General features: G+C 40.6%; 3 protein-coding genes, 1 long non-coding RNA gene and 1 other non-coding gene across 5 annotated transcripts; 2 read left to right on the top strand and 3 right to left on the bottom strand.

Annotated features, from left to right (window-relative positions):
• Positions 1-1969: 1969 nt before the first annotated feature.
• Positions 1970-7272, top strand: LOC139952436 (cytochrome P450 2D3-like). The gene is made up of 4 exons (XM_071951566.1): positions 1970-2409; positions 3267-3889; positions 5850-6174; positions 6546-7272. The coding sequence occupies exons 1-4, from the start codon at positions 2025-2027 to the stop codon at positions 6728-6730; spliced, it is 1518 nt and encodes a 505-aa protein (XP_071807667.1). The 5' UTR covers positions 1970-2024; the 3' UTR covers positions 6731-7272.
• A 638-nt stretch (positions 7273-7910) lies between these two features.
• LOC139952702 (histamine H2 receptor-like) lies at positions 7911-8885 on the bottom strand. The gene has a single exon (XM_071951905.1). The coding sequence runs from the start codon at positions 8883-8885 to the stop codon at positions 7911-7913; it is 975 nt and encodes a 324-aa protein (XP_071808006.1).
• Positions 8886-12199: 3314 nt separating this feature from the next.
• LOC139952701 (histamine H2 receptor-like) lies at positions 12200-13174 on the bottom strand. The gene has a single exon (XM_071951904.1). The coding sequence runs from the start codon at positions 13172-13174 to the stop codon at positions 12200-12202; it is 975 nt and encodes a 324-aa protein (XP_071808005.1).
• Positions 13175-14967: 1793 nt separating this feature from the next.
• Positions 14968-17229, top strand: LOC139952101 (uncharacterized). Its single transcript, XR_011787868.1, has 3 exons — positions 14968-15099; positions 16093-16238; positions 17049-17229. It is a non-coding gene; the product is annotated as an uncharacterized lncRNA (long non-coding RNA).
• Positions 17230-17353: 124 nt separating this feature from the next.
• Positions 17354-17425, bottom strand: Trnaw-cca (transfer RNA tryptophan (anticodon CCA)). The gene has a single exon. It is a non-coding gene; the product is annotated as a tRNA-Trp (tRNA).
• Between the last annotated feature and the right edge of the window lie 1579 nt (positions 17426-19004).

The raw sequence follows: 19004 nt of genomic DNA, 5'->3' as shown, positions 1-19004 counted from the left end.
CTAGTTACTGAATCACAATTTCTTGATATGTGTAATTCATAATCATAGACGTTAAAGGCAGTGGACACTATTGGTAATTACTCAAAATAATTATTAACATAAAACTTTACTTGGAGTAATGGGGAGAAGGTTGATGGTATAAATCATTGTGAGAAACGGCTCCCTCCGAAGTGACATAGTTTTCGAGAAAGAAGTATTTTTTCACGAATTTGATTTCGAAACCTCAAGTTTAGAACTTGAGGTCTCGAAATCAACCATCTGAACGCACACAACTTCGTGTGACAAGGGTGGTTTTTCTTTCATTATTATCTCACAACTTCGACGACCGATTGAGCTCAAATTTTCACAGGTTTGTTATTTTATGTATATGTTGAGATACACCAAATGAGAAGACAGGTCTTTGACAATTACCAATAGTATCCACTGTTTTTAAAGCAATGTTTGTATTCGAGAGATTGGCTGTGCCACGCAGCATAGGCCTAGCCCTTTGTGGGAGTTTGCCGAGTTCCCTTGACGGGATCAATGGGACAGATCATTTTAAACAAACAGACGAGTGAATAGGTAAAACTGTCACATGAAGGTTTGAGGACGCAGATTCTAAAAAATAACATGAGTTTTGAGCAAGTTGACTTTACTTGCAAGACGAAGGACGTGACTTATACCTAATTCACCGACCAATGTCCGTTTATTTTGCCACCCCCCCCCCCCCCACCCCCTGAGCATCAGTGACCATATTCCGCGGATCCATCACGCTATACTATAGTCTCATATCAAATCCTTACCAACTCTCCATGGTCCCTATTTCGAATTCAGCAATAAAATCAGACCATGATTTTATAATGTGATCAACTCAGGTGATGTACTGAGGGCAATACAGTTTTATTGCGGGTGGCTGGGGTCCAAGGGCGCAGGCCTCGGGGGCCGCTGGGGTCGGAGATACAGTGCATTGTCCACTTACTTTTGCACTTTTTTTATATTTTTATATCGGACTCATGGAAAATGGGAAAAACAAAAACCTGACTCATCTTTTCCAGCTGTTGAAGACCTTTCTATACTATTTTGGAACCCCAAATCGAAGACTCTTCAAAAAGTAAAAGTTTCGACTAGTTTGTTTCATAGGCTGAGTATACCCTTAGACCGTCAAAACCTTTGAAGACACTAGACACTATTGGTAATTTTCAAAGACCAGTCTAATCACTTGGTGTATCTCAACATGGGATTATGCCATAGAGCTATATATATAGCTCTAGGATTGTGCATAAAATAATAAACCTGTGAACATTTGCGCTCGAATTGGTCGTCGAAGTTGCTAGATAATAATGAAAGAAAAAACACTCTTGTCACACAAGGTCGTGTGCTTTCAGATTCTCATGCTGAGGTCTCGAAATCAATTTCGTGGGGAATTACTTCTTTCTTGAAAAATACGTCACATCAGAGGGAGCTGTTTATCACGATGTTTTATACTATCCACCTCTCCCCATTACTCGTTACCAGATAAGGTTTTATGGTAATAATTATTTTGAGTAATACCAAAAGACAGTGTCCATCTGCCTTAATTAATAGAATCAAACTTCTTTACTCTCAAGTTTAGCAGATCAATATAATAGGCCCTTGGCCCTATTGGGAGTCTGTTTGAGAAGAAAATACAGTGGCCAGCAAGGCCATAATTCAGCGGCCTTATACGGTAAAATTGTGAACACTTTTAATTTATTTGGTATAAAATACACGGTACCAGGTTTTATAAAAAATAATACAAAGTGAACGAAGTATCCACCAAGTTGGACTAAACTGTTTGCTTATCAGTTTCTGTTATCAATTTTGTTTTGACCTGCGGTAGCCTTTTCTGGTGATATCAGTCATTGCCAACCAATAATAGTGTGACCTTGCTATTTTCAAAATGTTTATTTTAAAACCTGTATCAGTGTCGACTTTGTTATTAGCACAGTTTCGAACCAGGCCTCTCTACAACACGTCGTGGTAGTTTCCCATTCACCCGTTGATAAGTAGAACTCCATCTACACAAAATGGCCGACTTCGCTGCCGTTGTAGACAACATTACTGCACTATTGTGGCAAAGCTTTACACTGCGCAACGTCTTGTTGTACTCGACTCTCCTCCTGCTTGCAAGATACACATTTAACCGTCTGAAGCACACCAACCTACCCCCTGGTCCATGGGGTCTACCTATCATAGGAGCGAACTTTAGGATCGGTTATAAGAACCCGGCCGAGGCTTTAATGGAAATAAGCCGTAAATACGGCCGAATCTTCAGCATCCGTTTTGGTCCTCAGCTGGTCGTCGTCATCAACGATGTAGAACTCGCCAAGGAGGCTTTTGTGAAGAATGGTGATGTGTCTAGTGGGCGGCCGCATCCCACTGATATTGGGTTCTCACTTAGAAAGATGCCGGGTGAGAGAACATCATAGGCCCTTTTCGAAACGACTTGATTTGGCTTTGGATTCGGCTCAGGCTAGCTTGGACCCGCGGTTGTTCTGACAATAATGCGCGTGCTTTGCGTATACGCGCCCAGGGTTTCAGACGAGAGGGGGGGGGGCCTTAAACCAAATCCAAAGCCGAAGCCGTGGTTTCGAAACAGGCCATAGTAAACTTAGTTAGCTGTTTGCATACCATCCGTGTTTATGGTATGAACAGGGTAGGTTCTACACAATCTACACTTTTTAAAAACTCGTCATGAATAACGGGTAAAATCTTGAAAAACATAGCTTGATATCAGACTGTATTGTTTTATTTTAATTGTATGCACCATTAATTGGATGGTATGTGGTTATGACCATCCTCATTGTGGCATCGTAAACAGTATTGAAAGCAGACCATCACCAGGTTGTCAATTGAAAAGCCATTAGTTGCAGAATGATGTTCATAACTATACACCACTGATGAGTTTTCTCCTATTAAACGAAATATAACATCACAAGATCGGACGGCCACTTCAAGGTGGGTGTTGGGCTTAACTGATTCTCGCGTCAACTGTTCACCAGGGGCAGGTTGCCAGCTACTAAAGGGGTTGAAACAGGGTTACTGCACCGCTTTACAGTCCGTGAGGATAAATGTAGGTATCATCCACTAGGAGCCTGGATGGTAGAGCAGAGTGCGCTACAGCAGACAGCAGTTAACCACTATCTACGAAGCAATGGTTACATGCCTCTCAGGGGCAAACGAGTCATGGACGGGAGTCGAACCCACACTTTCCTGCCGACAAAACCAAGTCAGTTCTGATCATGTTGAATTCATTCTTCTCCTTTCAGCTCAGCTCATCCGATCCGAGGGTAAAGACTGGCGGGATCTCCGAAGCTTCACACTCAAGGCCCTTCGCCAATTCGGCGTCGGCACCCGCGAGATCGAAAACTTCATCGAGGACGAGGCGCAGCTCCTCTGCGCAGCCCTTGAGAAGGAGAAGGATAACCCCATCGACCCCAGGATGCTTCTCAACATGGCCGTCGCCAACGTCATTTGCTCGTTTACCTTCGGCCAAAGGATGGAGTACTCATCCCCAGATCTACTCAAGATCATCGAAAGCATCCGGGATATTTCCAGAGACACATCTCTGACCAATCTGATGCAAGTGTGGCCGTTGCTGATTCTACTTCCGGGTTACAGCGCCGTCAGGAGCGGTATTATGACCTTTAGGCGGATGGCGATGAAGGTCATTGACCAGCATAAGGCGACCTATGACCCCAACGATATGCGTGATATTGTTGACTTGTACATTGCTGAGTTGCGGAAGGGAAAGGATGCCAAGATCCCGATTGATGAATCCTACGTGTGGATTAATGTTGGGGAGATATTTGGAGCCGGGGCGGATACCACGATCAACTCACTGATGTGGGCGGTGCTTGAAATGACGATGAGGCAGTCAGTGCAAGACAAGGTGTGTTGGGATGGGGCGGTTGGGTCAGTTGGTTGTCTTAAAGGAACACGTTTCCTTGGATCGGTCGAGTCGGTCTATGAAACCGTTTGTTACAAAATGCAGATGGTTAGAAAGATATTTTAAAAGTAGAATACAATGATCCACACAAATGTGCCTCTAAATTGCATGGTTTTCCTTTTACGAACTAACACGGTCGGCCATTTATGGGAGTCAAACAATAATTGACTCCCATATTAATGGCCGACCGTTTTAGTCTGCGAGGTAAAAGGAAAACCACGTAATTTCGAGTGATACTTGTGTGGATCATTATATTCTACTTTTAAAATATCTCTCTAATCATATGCATTTTATAACAAATGGTTACAAACGCTTTTCAAAGACCAACTCGACCGATCCAAGGCAACGTGTTCCTTTAAGATGTGTTCTATTTCCTAAATAACCATTTAATATTAATATACTATAACAAGCAAAATTACAAACACATGTCCTTTGTTCTATGATGGACCTTTCGTTCCATAGCTGCTGCCTGCACAGAAAGTAAAGTCAAACGTTTTGAACCGTCAGCGTTATTTAGGCGCGTAGAGTGGCGCAGCAATGCACATGGTTTTATTATAATTATTGTCCAACTTTTTTCAGCTTACTGGTTTACGAAGGCCTTAAGTTGACAAACGTTGAATATTAATTTTTGAATGGGAAACAGTGTAAGTCACCTGGAAGTGGTATTTTGTCAAATAAAGCTTTTGTCACTAAAATATGTGTTTTGATGAGTGGAATATGAATAAATAATTAACTAAGGTTTAAAAAAAATAGTTTCCATGTTATTTACAAATTTGAAAATAAGCCCAACCGTCAATCGAGGCGCGATGAATCGCATGCAGTGCCAACGCAAGTTAGTGACGCTTGGCGCAAGCTAAAAACATGCCCTCAAAGTTGAAACAATACCTGATTTTTCCACGTTAGGCAAAGGCTCCTTTAGGTTCGTTACGTCTTTCACAGGTACCTTCTTCGACTTCCCCACTAGCTGGAAAAATATGTAGTGTATTCCAGATTCTCGAAGCACGACGGCTCGAAGTGTTTGCTGCACAGCGTTGGAAAAGACTTGCAAACTGACCCCATCTTTAGTTGTTTTGTTGCATCCAGCAGCAATACACCTGGGCCCAATTTCATAGCGCTGCTTAAGGGTAAGCAAATTTGCGTGCTTACTGTAGCAGAAAAAATTGTTTTAGCCTTAGCGTATTTCACAGGTTAGCAGAAAAATTGGGCGGCCATATGGCGTGTTTACCGTGGATTTGCATTGTGACGTCATTTATTTTCGTGCGGTAAGCACTCTGGAAGGTTAACATGCCTTTTCGTGTGCTTAGGATTAGCAGCGCTGTGAAATGGAAATTGCACAGTAAGCACAAAATCGGCCGCTAAGCAGCGCTATGAAATTGGGCCCTGGTCGACATTGCCGGAAAAATGCAAGAAAAAAACTGTTTCGAAACGTACAAACTCTACGACTAGGACTTGAATGTACTTGCACGTACGTGTGTTCGATGTTCGATCGAGGCAAAGTCTGCCTTGATTGACGTCACAAAAGGGGTAGGCGGAGTCACCCCCCACACAACTTATTTATTTTTTTAAACATATAAATCGTTAAAAACAATTACTCAACGAATTATTTTATTGTTCAGAAACATATACTCTAATGTTTGAAGAAAAAAATATATTTCCAGGTAACTTTAACGTTGGGTCGACGTCGGACGGACGTTAGGTTTGCCTCTGCATGCTCTGGCAACATTTGTAAAAAAAAAAAAAAAGACGACCTGTCATATTGTCAAACCTGTCAAACGACCTGTCATCAAAAACAGAATGTTAGGTGCGATCACATTTGTTTTTCCATATCAAACTTAAAAGACATCAACACAATTTGCACTGTAAACTATTGCTGTGTCCTTTATAATTTTATGTTGCTACTCAGGTCAGGCAGGAGATCCACGAGGTTCTCGGAACCCACCAGCCACCGAGAATGTCTGACCGTGGGAAACTGCCCTTTACCCAGGCAGCCGTCATGGAGTCATTTCGCCTCCGACACCCCGGTCCCACTGGGTCCCTTCACAGGACTACGGCCCCTATGCAACTAGCAGGTTTTACCATACCGGAGGATACGTTCGTGACCAGTCCGCAGTGGAGTATGCATCGGGATCCTCGTGAGTTCAGGAAGCCGTACGAGTTCGACCCGGGCAATTTTTTGACCAAAGAGGGCAATTTCTACGAGCCGAAGGGGTTCATGCCCTTTGGTGTTGGTAAGAATACCATGATAGAATAAATAATTTAAGTTTTCATGCTAAAGAAACAACAAAAGCAGGGAGATATCAAATCTGTGCTAGTTTATTGTTGTAGCCCCGCCTTTTCTCCACAATAACGACTAATCAGCAATCAATGAACATGATAAAGGTGGTTAATCCAAGATAAAGATTTATACTGAAAGTAGGCCGCTTAGTTTTGTTGTTATTGTTGCAAAACAGCCATGTATGGACAGGGTTAGGTCGAGTAAATAGGAAAATACACTGGGGGTGTCGAACAATAGGAGTGTTTTCTTTTCATCTGTTGTCACAAACCCAGTGTTTCTTCGGTGCCAAGTATTTACCATTCTTTATTATTTATTTCTTGTTAGGTCCACGTATATGTATCGGGGAGTCACTGGCACGAGCTGAACTCTTCATGTTCTTCGCAACTCTCATGCAGAGATTCAAATTTGAGCTAGCTCCGGGTCAGGTCATTCAGGAAGACGGCCATGGGCATTTTGGAGCTACCTACACCCCTAAACCATTCAAAGTTCGAATGACTGCCGTAGCGTAACGGGGCACCACACATGCAGTTCATGAATTCATCAATTTGTAGTCAGTTTAATCATCTGTTTCTGTATTTTGTTCAACTGATTATAATATTATTACTATTATTGTTATTATTATTATTATTAATATTTACATATATATATATATTTTTTTTTTTTGGGGGGGTGAATATATACATCTCATCATGAATAGATTGTCAATAACCTTTAATTTATTTAATGGTGTTTGAAGCTTTGCATGGAGTTGAGAATAAAATAATAATAATAAATTATGATAATAGGTATTAGTAATGCGCCAAATCAATATAAAAGGATGTTCAATAAGAAGTAATTATAAACACAAACTAGTAAACTTGCGGGTACAACCATGTAAATTATAACATCTCTTTTGAAGGGGTGTTAGCTCTGAAAAGAGCCGGTGCACTCGACGTTTCGAACAGTATACTCCGCTCGCCTTCAGTTTCGACGTTTCGAACAGTTTACTTTGCTCGTCTACGAAACGTCGAAACTGAAGAAGCAGAGTATACTCATCGAAACGTCGAGACCACACCGGCTCTTTTCAGAGCCAACACTCCTTCAAAAAAGATCTTGTAGTTGGTGTACCCGCAAGTTTACTAATTAGTATTTATAATCTTCTTTAATATCGAATCAAGCTTTTGAGACCAATACATAATTGTATTTAACGAAGGGGGTTAAAAGGAACGTTATACCTTTTGTTTTTTAAACAGTTTGATTGTTTTAATCCTATAAAAAATATTGCTACAATAAAACAAAGTTTGTGGCGTTTTTGCCAAAAACATCCGGAGCTGTTGTCCACGCAGGGCCCGGGAGAATAATCCGAAATTGGAATACACAATCTTAGAAACGTTTCTGAGACAATTCCTTTATTTTTTTTTTAAATGAGCTACCATCACATAATGATCTCAAAATGCTTTGCACTGTCGAAAGCTGTTGTTGTTTGTATTGACATTACTTTTGAGTGATTACCAAATGTATACCTTCCCTTTAGCAACCAACGAACCGTTCAACAACTGCTTTTAAATATCTCTCATTACTATCACGCAACGACGGTTTGTAAATGATTATCAACTATTGACGATAATTAATAAACGGCTGTTAAAACATAAAGACATTTCGGTTGTGATGTTTAATCTCTGCAAACAAGTGTTGTTTCTAATCGATCTTTCAGTTTCTTCTGCAGTGTTTGATTAGTTCTCTTAGAGTTTCCAAACACATACTTCGGAATGTTTTGTTCATTCCAATATATACAACGAAATTACACCAGCTATTATTAATGGCTAGCCAGACGGATACGAACTCCAACCAACCCGGTACCCCATCTGGGTTCCGATCGCCGTAAATCCTGACAGAGCAAAACGGAAGCCAGCCAATTGTGTACATCACGACAATTACGAGGAGTAACTTGACTGCCTTACCGCTCCCAACTGCACCAGGGTTGCCTCGTTCCCGCCTCGGGCCAGCATTGGAAAGCATGTTAATTTTCTTAGCCTGCACGTGACTGATGTGGATGAGTTTCAAGTAAATACCAAGCATGACAACCACAGCGAATATGAAAATTACGCAGAGAAAAATAACGTCAATGTAAAAACTTGCTTTGCTGTACTTCATCTCACACATGACTGCGTCACGGTTATATTCCACGATGGGTTGCACTGCCGCCATGACTAGTACTACAAGTACAGTTGAATTTACCCATCCAAATATGGTGAAGAATAGCGTGCGTTTCTGTGGTAGTAGAGTTGGATAAAGTAAAGGTTTGGTGATCGCAACCAGGCGGTCAATGGAGAGTGTCAATAGATTGAAAACGGAGATACCACTAAGTAGAACGATCACAGAGCACATCACTGTGCATGGCCACATTACCTCAAAGGGCCACCTGTCCAAGGCCGATAGTGGGATACAGAAAACGGACATGATCCCGACCCCTAGATCTGAAATGGCGAGCGAGGTCATGGCAACTTTGGTGGAACCTGGTGGGAACTCCCCTCTTATCCTCAGCATGACGGCGATGGTCATGCTATTCAAGCAGATGATGGTGAGGCTCGTTACGGTGATGTACGCCGTTCGCAGTACCACCAATGCCGGGCTGAGTTGGTCCGCCTCATTCAGAAAAGTCGCGTTAGAAAGAAGGCTTGACATTTTCTTTGTAAATAATTGGTGAATCCACTTTGCATTGGCCTGATGCATCAATATGAAGACACTAGCTGTGTATCACTTTTTATCTGCCCACCAGTGACTCGCTAAATGAGCGATCAACAGGCTTCAGACGTGCATGTCGTATCTTGATATACATCTGATGAGTAGTGCTGCGCTTTTGTATTAGTCTTGTCGCCGCATACATTATCAGATTAAAATTAATGTTTACATAAAGCTCCCTGAAAATGACCATGACAAACAGTGCGTATTAGAAATGCAATTATGCTTCTCAACCGCTGTTCATAACGCAGATACTTCGTTTAATTATCTCGACCATTAAGTCGAGTTGAGGAGTTCTGTCGTCAGTGATTTAAAACTTATTTTTTCTAACACAACACAGATGAGCGCATCGCCACTAATAAATCACTTAGGAACTGATACGCTTGCCATAATTCTACTTAACTGAAGCGGGTTTTATCTGTACTAAAAAAATAATTGCCTTTGACGTTGACTGCAATCTTTATTATTAGAAACAAAATGAGGCATGCACTTTATACGGGGGATGTGAATCTCCCTCTGGGACTCGAGACTCTCGACCATTTGAATTGTGATACAGAAAGTATGGTTTTCCAATAATTATAGCATTCACCTCGTGTTGCATCGTTTATCTCGGGATTACATTTTGGGGAGTGGTTTAAAGGCAGTGGACACTATTGGTAATTACTCAAAATAATTGTTAGCATAAAAATGTTCTTGGTAACCAGCACTGGAAAGATGTCGATTGTGCGAAACGGCTCCCTCTGGAATAAAGTAGTTTTCGAGACCTCAGAATTAGGCTTTGAGGTCACGAAATCAAGCATCTGAAAGCATACAACTTCGTATGACAAGGGTGTTTTTCTTCCATTATTATCTCGCAACTTCGACGACCAATTGAGTTCAAATTTCACAGGTTTGTTTTTTTGTGCATAAAAAATGTTGAGATACACAAAGTGAGAAGACTGGTCTTTGACAAAATCACCAAAAGTGTCCAGTGTCTTTAAGTCCCTGACTAGCAGGGTATGGGTTCGAGAATATTAACAATAATCTTGAAAGCACGATACACATACAGTTGTTATTTTTCGGTTTGTCAACATCCCTAAGATATCTTGATATCATGAAACTCTCGGATGACGTCAACTCGAAATATTTGTCTTTGAATGACAGCTTGTTTCTGAGGATGTCGTCATCATTAAAAGAATTATTTCAGAACCTCAGTGAGTCGGATGGCACTATAACTCCTTAGATAGCAACTTCTGTAAATAAATCTTGTTGGGTTTTCGTTGCTGCTGCGGATTAGCTTACTAAGATCCAAATAGAAATGTTTCGCTTTCAAATAATGTTCTCTTAAAATACCCCCCCCCCGCCCAAAAGAAAAGAAAAAAAAAGAAAAAGAACTCTGTACATTCACGCACATACGTGGAATATGTCTGCCCACAGAGGCTGACTTCACAAAGCACCAAGATTTACCATGCATAACAACAACAACAACAGCAACAACAACAACAACAACAACAACAACAACAACAACAACAACAACAACAACAACATTTGCTGTTGATGTTCCTGTTGATGTTGCTGTTGATTTGTTGTTGCCGCTGCCGCTGCCGTTGCCGCTGCCGCTGCCGCTGCCGCTGCCGCTGCCGCTGCCGCTGCCGCTGGCGCTGGCGCTGTCGCTGTCGTTGTCGCTGTCGCTGTCGCTGTCGCCGTCGCCGTCGCCGTCGCCGTCGCCGTCGCCGTCGTCGTAAACGTCGCCGTCGCCGTCGCCGTCGCTGTCGGCTGTCGCTGTCGCTGTCCCTGTCGCTGTCGCTGTCGCTGTCGCTGTCGCTGTCGCTGTCGCTGTCGCTGTCGTTGTCGTTGTCGTTGTCGTTGTCGTTGTCGTTGTTGTTGTTGTTGTTGTTGTTGTTGTTGGCTACGAGCCGAAGGGGTTTATGGCCTTTGGTGTTGGTAAGAATACCATGATAGAATTTATAATTTAAGTTGTATTGCTTAAAAAGTAACAAAATCAGGGGGGATATCAAATCTGTGCTAGTTTATTGTTGTAGCCCCGCCCTTTCTCCACAATAATCACTAATCAGCAATCAATATACATGATAAAGGTGGTTAACTCAAGATAAAGATTTTATACTGAAAGTAGGCCGGCTTACTTTTGTTGTTATTGTTGCAAAACAGCCATGTATGGAAAGGGCTAGGTCGAGTAAATAGGAAAATACACTGGGGGTGTCGAACAATAGGAGTGTTTTCTTTTCATCTGTTGTCACAAACCCAGTGTTTCTTCGGTGCCAAGTATTTACCATTCTTATACTCATCGAAACGTCTAGACCACACCGACTCTTTTCAGAGCCAACACTCCTTCAAAAAAGATCTTGTAGTTGGTGTACCCGCAAGTTTACTATTTATTATTTATATTCTTCTTTAATATCGATTCAAGCTTTTGAGACCAATAATAATAATAATAATAATATCGAAGTCTTTTATAGCGCCTGTATCTACCAAACAAGGTACTCAGGGCGCTGAGTATATACAAACTTTCAGAAAGATAGGTTATTGCAGTGATGAATTTTAGACCCAATTAGTTAGCACCTTAAGGGTTTACAAGGTGCTACGGCGCATTAAGCAGCCACAGCCAGGAACACCGGGCGGGGCGAACCCCTTCTCTTTTCGATAAGTGCACTGGGTTCTTTTTACATGCATTACACAACACATGGGACCAACGGCTTTACGTCCCATCCGAAGGACGAAGCAATGGTCAAGTGTCTTGCTTAAGGACACAATTTTATACAAAGAAGGGGAATAAAGGGAACGTTTCTGTTTTTGGAACAGTTTGATTGTTTTAATCCTATAAAAATATTGATACAATAAAACAAAGTTTGTGGCGTTTTTGCCAAAAACATCCGGAGCTGTTGTCCACGCAGGGCCCGGGAGAATAATCCGAAATTGGAATACACAATCTTAGAACCGTTTCTGAGACAATTCCTTTATTTTTATTTTTTAAATGAGCTACCATCACATAATGATCTCAAAATGCTTTGCACTGTCGAAAGCTGTTGTTGTTTGTATTGACATTACTTTTGAGTGATTACCAAATGTAAACCTTCCCTTTAGCAACCAACGAACCGTTCAACAACTGCTTTTAAATATCTCTCATTAGTATCACGCAACGACGGTTTGTAAATGATTATCAACTATTGACAATAATTAATAAACGGCTGTTAAAACATAAAAACATTTCGGTTGTGATGTTTAATCTCTGCAAACAAGTGTTGTTTCTGATCGATCTTTCAGTTTCTTCTGCAGTGTTTGATTAGTTCTCTTAGAGTTTCCAAACACATACTTCGGAATGTTTTGTTCATTCCAATATATACAACGAAATTACAGCAGCTATTATTAATGGCTAGCCAGACCGACACGAACTCCAACCAACCCGGTACCCCATCTGGGTTCCGATCGCCGTAAAGCCTGACAGAGCAAAACGGAAGCCAGCCAATTGTGTACATCACGACAATTACGAGGAGCAACTTGACTGCCTTACCGCTCCCAACTGCACCAGGGTTGCCTGGTTCCCGCCTCGGGGCAGCATTGGAAAGCATGTTAATTTTCTTAGCCTGCACGTGACTGGTGTGGATGAGTTTCAAGTAGATACCAATCATGACAACCACAGCGAATATGAAAATTACGCAGAAAAAAATAACGTCAATGTAAAAACTTGCTTTGCTGTACTTCATCTCACACAAGACTGCGTCACGGTTATATTCCACGATGGGTTGCACTGCCGCCATGACTAGTACTACAAGTACAGTTGAGCTTACCCATCCAAATATGGTGAAGAATAGCGTGCGTTTCTGTGGTAGTAGAGTTGGATAAAGTAAAGGTTTGGTGATCGCAACCAGGCGGTCAATGGAGAGTGTCAATAGATTGAAAACGGAGATACTACCAAGTAGAACGGTCACAGAGCACATCACTGTGCATGGCCACATTACCTCAAAGGGCCACCTGTCCAAGGCCGATAGTGGGATACAGAAAACGGACATGATCCCGACCCCTAGATCTGAAATGGCGAGCGAGGTCATGGCAACTTTGGTGGAATCAGGTGGGAACTCCCCTCTTATCCTCAGCATGACGGCGATGGTCATGCTATTCAAGCAGATGATGGTGAGGCTCGTTACGGTGATGTACGCCGTTCGCAGTACCACCAATGCCGGGCTGAGTTGGTCCGCCTCATTCAGAAAAGTCGCGTTAGAAAGAAGGCTTGACATTTTCTTTGTAAATAATTGGTGAATCCACTTTGCATTGGCCTGATGCATCAATATGAAGACACTAGCTGTGTATCACTTTTTATCTGCCCACCAGTGACTCGCTAAATGAGCGATCAACAGGCTTCAGACGTGCATGTCGTATCTTGATATACATCTGATGAGTAGTGCTGCGCTTTTGTATTAGACGTGCCGCCGCATACATTATCAGATTAAAATTAATGTTTACATAAAGCTCCCTGAAAATGACCATGACAAACAGTGCGTATTAGAAATGCAATTATGCTTCTCAACCGCTGTTCATAACGCAGATACTTCGTTTAATTATCTCGACCATTAAGTCGAGTTGAGGAGTTCTGTCGTCAGTGATTGAAAACTTATATTTTGTAACACAACACAGACGAGCGCATCGCCACTAATAACTCCATTAGGAACTGATACGCTTGCCATAATTCTAATTAACTGAAGCGGGTTTTATCTGTAATAAAAACAGAATTGCCTTTGACGTTGACTGCAATCTTTATTATTAGAAACACAATGAGGCATGCACTTTATACGTGACTCGAGACTCTCGACCATTTGAATTGTGATACAGAAAGTATGGTTTCCAATAATTTTAGCATTCACCTCGTGTTGCATCGTTTATCTCGGGATGACATTTTGGGGAGTTGTTTAAAGGCAGTGGACACTATTGGGAATTACTCAAAAAAATTTTTAGCACAACAAATTTTCTTGGTAACCAGCACTGAAGGGATGTTGATTGTGCGAAACGGCTCCCTCTGAAGTAAAGTAGTTTTCGAGACCTCAGAATTAGAGTTGCATTTTAGGTACAATAACCATGATAGCAAAAATAGGTGCATCATAGTTTGAAATAGGCATTACATTCCAACATTTGAGACTGGGGGAACATCATCCGTCAGATTCACTAGATTGAATCAGAGAGCATCTACGGGCTAAAAATTTCCGGGGCCCTAAAGCGGGCCCCGGACCCCACGCCGTAAATGTTATGCCCCACCCCAACACTTCAAGACGGATTGACGCCCCTGCCTTAATAAAGAACTAAACTTTACTTCTAATTTTCATCTCAGTAGTTTTGAGTGAGCGGTGAAGCGAAGAGGTATATCCAATAGAATTCCTTCTTTGTTGTCAACAAAGGTTGTTATTTGTACGATATCCTTGAATGATTAAGGAGTTACACTGTAGACCAAAATGTGTATACTGCATTACAGCGGTAGGGTAGCGTAAAATATACACTGTCTAGGCTGAGGTTGTTTCTGAGGATGTCGTCATCATTAAATACTTATTTCAGAAAAATTAGTCGGATGGCACTATATAATAACTTCTTAGTAAATAAATCCTTTTTGAGTGTTCGTTGCTGCTGCGGATTAGCAACCCGATTGCTGGTGTTGCTGCTTTTGCCGTTGCTGCTGCTGCTGCTGCTAATGCTGCTCTTGTGATCGCCACACCGACTTCTTAGATGCACTGCAAAGTGCGCATCTATTTAAGTTGTTTAAATCATAATGATAACAGTGGCGTATTTGCATCAAAATGTGAAGCACGACGATTACAGATCCATGGTTATATCTATAGTGCACCATACTGGGCTGGCTGACAGCAGACGACCTCAATCCAGAACAATCAATACCACGCATTGTTAAAGTGTTACAAACAATAGCTCTGACTATGAATGGTCTGTGCATTATTATTATAAAACGAAGGGAATAAACAATTGATTCAATGGCAAGTTCACAATGACCGAGCTCAGACGTTACTGCGACATCGTTTGTTCCATGTCACTCACACAGTCGTTCTGTTCGTTGTAAATCTGAATTAATGAGTGAATTCAAATCTAGAAATACACCAATTGTTTACTATTAACATAGTGAACATGACTGTTCTCGTCTGGACAGTGGTGCTTTTATTTAGCGGTAAGTGGATGTGCTTGTATAGAGATTTATGTTTGATGATTGGTATCAAGCATGGGGGATAAGCCTAAAGGCAGGGTATCATTTATTTACAGAGACCAGTATTCTCACTTGGTGTATCGCAACATGCACACAAAAACAAACCATTGTTTCGGCTCCGATTGGTCATTGAAGTTGCAATAAAATAAGGATCGGATGGATTGTGTGCTTTCAGTCAGATGGCTGAGAAAGGTTTTCTTAATGGTCTTTCTTTACATTCAAACTACGGGTATAAAGGTACCCTTTCTCTAAAGCTACACTAACTATATTGTGATAATTATAACTTGTTTAGTAATACCAAAACGTGTACAACGATTTAAGTGTTAAACGTTGATTCCTGAACCAATTAAAAAATGAACTGAACTTTATAAGATAAATATAATCATTACTGGGTCTAAAGGACTCAAATGAGCTTGTAGAAAATAGCATGGCATTTTAAAGGGAAGGTACACGTTTGGTAATTACTCAAAACAAATATTAACTTAAAAATTGACTTGGTAACGAGGTTTTCAGAAAGAGGTAATTTCTCACTAAAATGATAAAAGACTTCTAACCAGAAGTCTTTTATTCAATCTGAAAGCACACAAATTCGTCCACCAAGAGTATTTTTTCTTTCATCATATTCTTGCACTTTCGATGACCAATTTAGCTCAAATTTTCACAGGCTTGTTATTTTATGCTTTGTTGGGGTACACCAAGCGAGAAGACTGGTCTTTGACAATTACCAAACGTGTACTTTCCCTTTAAGAGTAACTGAGTTGGGAAAAAAAAAACAGTTTTATTGAATAATATTTTATTTTGGTTTAACTAAATTGTGTTGGGGGTCAATGGTAATTCCTAAAAAGGAGGCGTACCTATACATATTAATGTCGTTTTTACGAAACGAACCTTTATTTTAAATAGTTTGTGATTTTATTTTAATGGAAGATCTACGTTTGCATTGTTTTTCCCATTCAGTATTGCCTGTGCTAGCTAATTACCAAACTTGTTGGTTATGTGACAGCAGTGTTGTTGGTAGTGACTGTAAAGGAAACAGCATTGATACCTCTGCACTGTTGGGGGACCATCCACGTTGGACAACAGAATGTTTATTAGGATGCGCGGTAAGGGAAAACACGTGGCTTGCTCTTTGGAATAATAAAATCAACCACAGGCAGTAGTTGCTTTAGCGCCCTCTTGTGTTGGCTTATCTTTGTTAACGTCGCCATCTTTGTTTGCTCTTTTCCTTATACATTTGGTAGTAAACTACTCCTAGTATTTGTAACTACATGACATAGAACAATCAGTAGCATTTGTTAAATCACGAACTAATTTATTGTGAGCTGAACTATTATTCCGTGTCACTGGCATAAGCTAAGCGGTAACGCCCAGGGCGGGCTACGTGACGTCACTTTAATTCATTTGTAAACGTTTATTGTTGGAAAATAAAATAATTAATCAGAACATGAGAAATGTGACAAAATCTAAAGCGCCACTTAACATTCATAATACATTACAACAACCAATCTGGAAAAGTAAATATAATTCGGGAATTGTGTTTTATGTGACAAACAATTCATGTTTTGGGCAGGCGGCGTCAACACGTTTACACTTAGCATATTTCGACGGCTGCAACTCAAACAAGTAACATTGGGTTTTTTAGGAGCGCCTTCATTATTCATGTTTTTTCAGTGGTATAAAATAGTCTTTGTTTTCTTCTGACAGATCTGTACTAGATCAATTATGCCTGTGGACCCGGTAAATCATAGAGTTAATATTTTACGTTTTGTTTAATTAAAGCAACGTTCCCATCAGTTGTGTATTATGAAAGCAAATCAGAGACGTTCAAAGTAAAAAAAAATATAAATTATTTGTTTGGTTTTTATTTAAAACACAGCCTTGAAATATTAGCTCATACATATCATTGTTTACAGAAAGCAGTGTTCCAGGATAACGGCCAGAACTTCAGAGGGTGCTTCGTCGGCACTTCCTCCGGGAAAGCATTGTGCCAAAAGCCTGAGGGATACTGCACAACCGACACCAACACACAACGTGAATTCTGTTTGTACTGCTGCGACGGCGTCAAGTGCAACGGCGCGGGCTCTACAAAAATGAGTCTGACTATTGCCCTGGCAATGATGCTGTCTACGTTTGGACTTAAAGCCTAGTGGATTTTGTTTTTGTTAATGTCAAATTATGCTTCCATATGAAAGAGAAACAATTGAACAAAAATACTATTTGACCCCGACGTGATTCGAACACGCAACCTTCTGATCTGGAGTCAGACGCGCTACCGTTGCGCCACGAAGTCACAGTTGATATCTTATGGTTAATTAATGGAATAATTCATTACCATGCTCCAGTAGGCCTGTACCGTGCGCACTGAGGTAAAATTTGAATGGTTATGCGTCAAAATGTTTTAACATTACAAACAATGTTTTTAGCTCCAAATGTATACTTTATGTCGGTTTTCATAAATAAAAAGGCAATTTTTCGCTTAAGGCATATTTTAGTTTTAGGAACTTTGTTTTACCTAAGAACATATACCTTCATGCTATTAAGAAAATGTACTTCATTTTTAACTGAAAAGTTCGTCTTGTAACGAATTATTATGTTTTGACGACCATCACATCTTCACGCGGACTATCTACGTTTACCACAATGTATCTTTGTTACATTCACATTGTGGACATGTGGTAAGTTTATTACAAGGAACATTCTAAAAGTAGTCATGTTTTGGTCATACATCGTAAATATTGTAGGCCCAACTTAAAGGTTGCGTCAAGCTTTGAAAATAGTTTGGTATTACAGTCTACCCGCAGGTCACTAATTTCCTTTGTGATTTATCTGCAGAGTATGCATCGTTTTTCGTGCGTGACCTCTGTGTGAATATAAAATTGTATAATTATAAAAGCGCCTGTCTAAACTATGAGCTGAATCTCATTCATCCCATGGTATAGACGGTGTAGCCTCCAGAATACCCCTTTTGTTTACCTTTTTTGTGCAGCGCCTCGCCTTTTCAATAGTCAATAGAGGCGCTATTTTCATGACATTGCCAAGATACAGAAAGGAACAAAAAAACATTATTTAAGACATCTATTGCCACTAAAACCAAGGCAGCTCAGCAAAGTGAGTGTTATCATTTTATTTAGCATTGTTATTGTCGGTATTGAGTAATTTGGAAGTATTTTGTTATGCAAAATTAAGGTTTTTGTTGAGTGGAAATTACACGCGTGTACATGTATGTACATGACATGTAGGCCCATTGCTCTGTATTATACGTTCATGTATGCATAATTGATGCCATTGATTATAGTCCTAATTGATTATATAGTTTAAGTCAAAATATGACCATGGTTCATGTCTTTATTGCAACTTGTTATTTTCTCTTTAGTTGAACCACCAACTACACCGTAGTCACCAAACACCTACGCCACCTAATCAAAGTAATATCGTCAACCTAACTATAGTATACTACTACCGCCATCCAGTAAGTTAATTGCCACCTCTATTTCAACAGTCAACCGTCAACACTAATTAGTAATCTTGTTTACAATCAGAACTCAATCGTCAAATCAAAGTTTATTCGTCACAGTAATTATAAAGTAATTCTACCTGCGGATCAAGAACACTAAAGAAAGTTTTACAGTTAATTTGGTGCGTCTCATTGCTGAGTAAAATATTCCTGAACTTAAATAAGCGACGACCTGTAGCGTCACTAGTCTTGGCCCAAGACGATGGTGCTTGATTCTGGATAGTGTACTACGCGCGGTTGAATCGCCAAAGCGCGCCCGCCACGGTATGATTTAGTTACGTGGACGGCTCGAAATCTAGACTACACTCTGCAAGCTACCATCGTCTTGGCAATCCTGCAGCGCTGTGTTAACTTT

The sequence above is a fragment of the Asterias amurensis genome, chromosome 20, assembly GCF_032118995.1.
Source record: "Asterias amurensis chromosome 20, ASM3211899v1".
Taxonomy (NCBI): Eukaryota; Metazoa; Echinodermata; class Asteroidea; order Forcipulatida; family Asteriidae; genus Asterias; species Asterias amurensis.
Note: the sequence above shows the minus strand (reverse complement) of the source record. Positions and strands in the feature narration are given on the sequence as shown.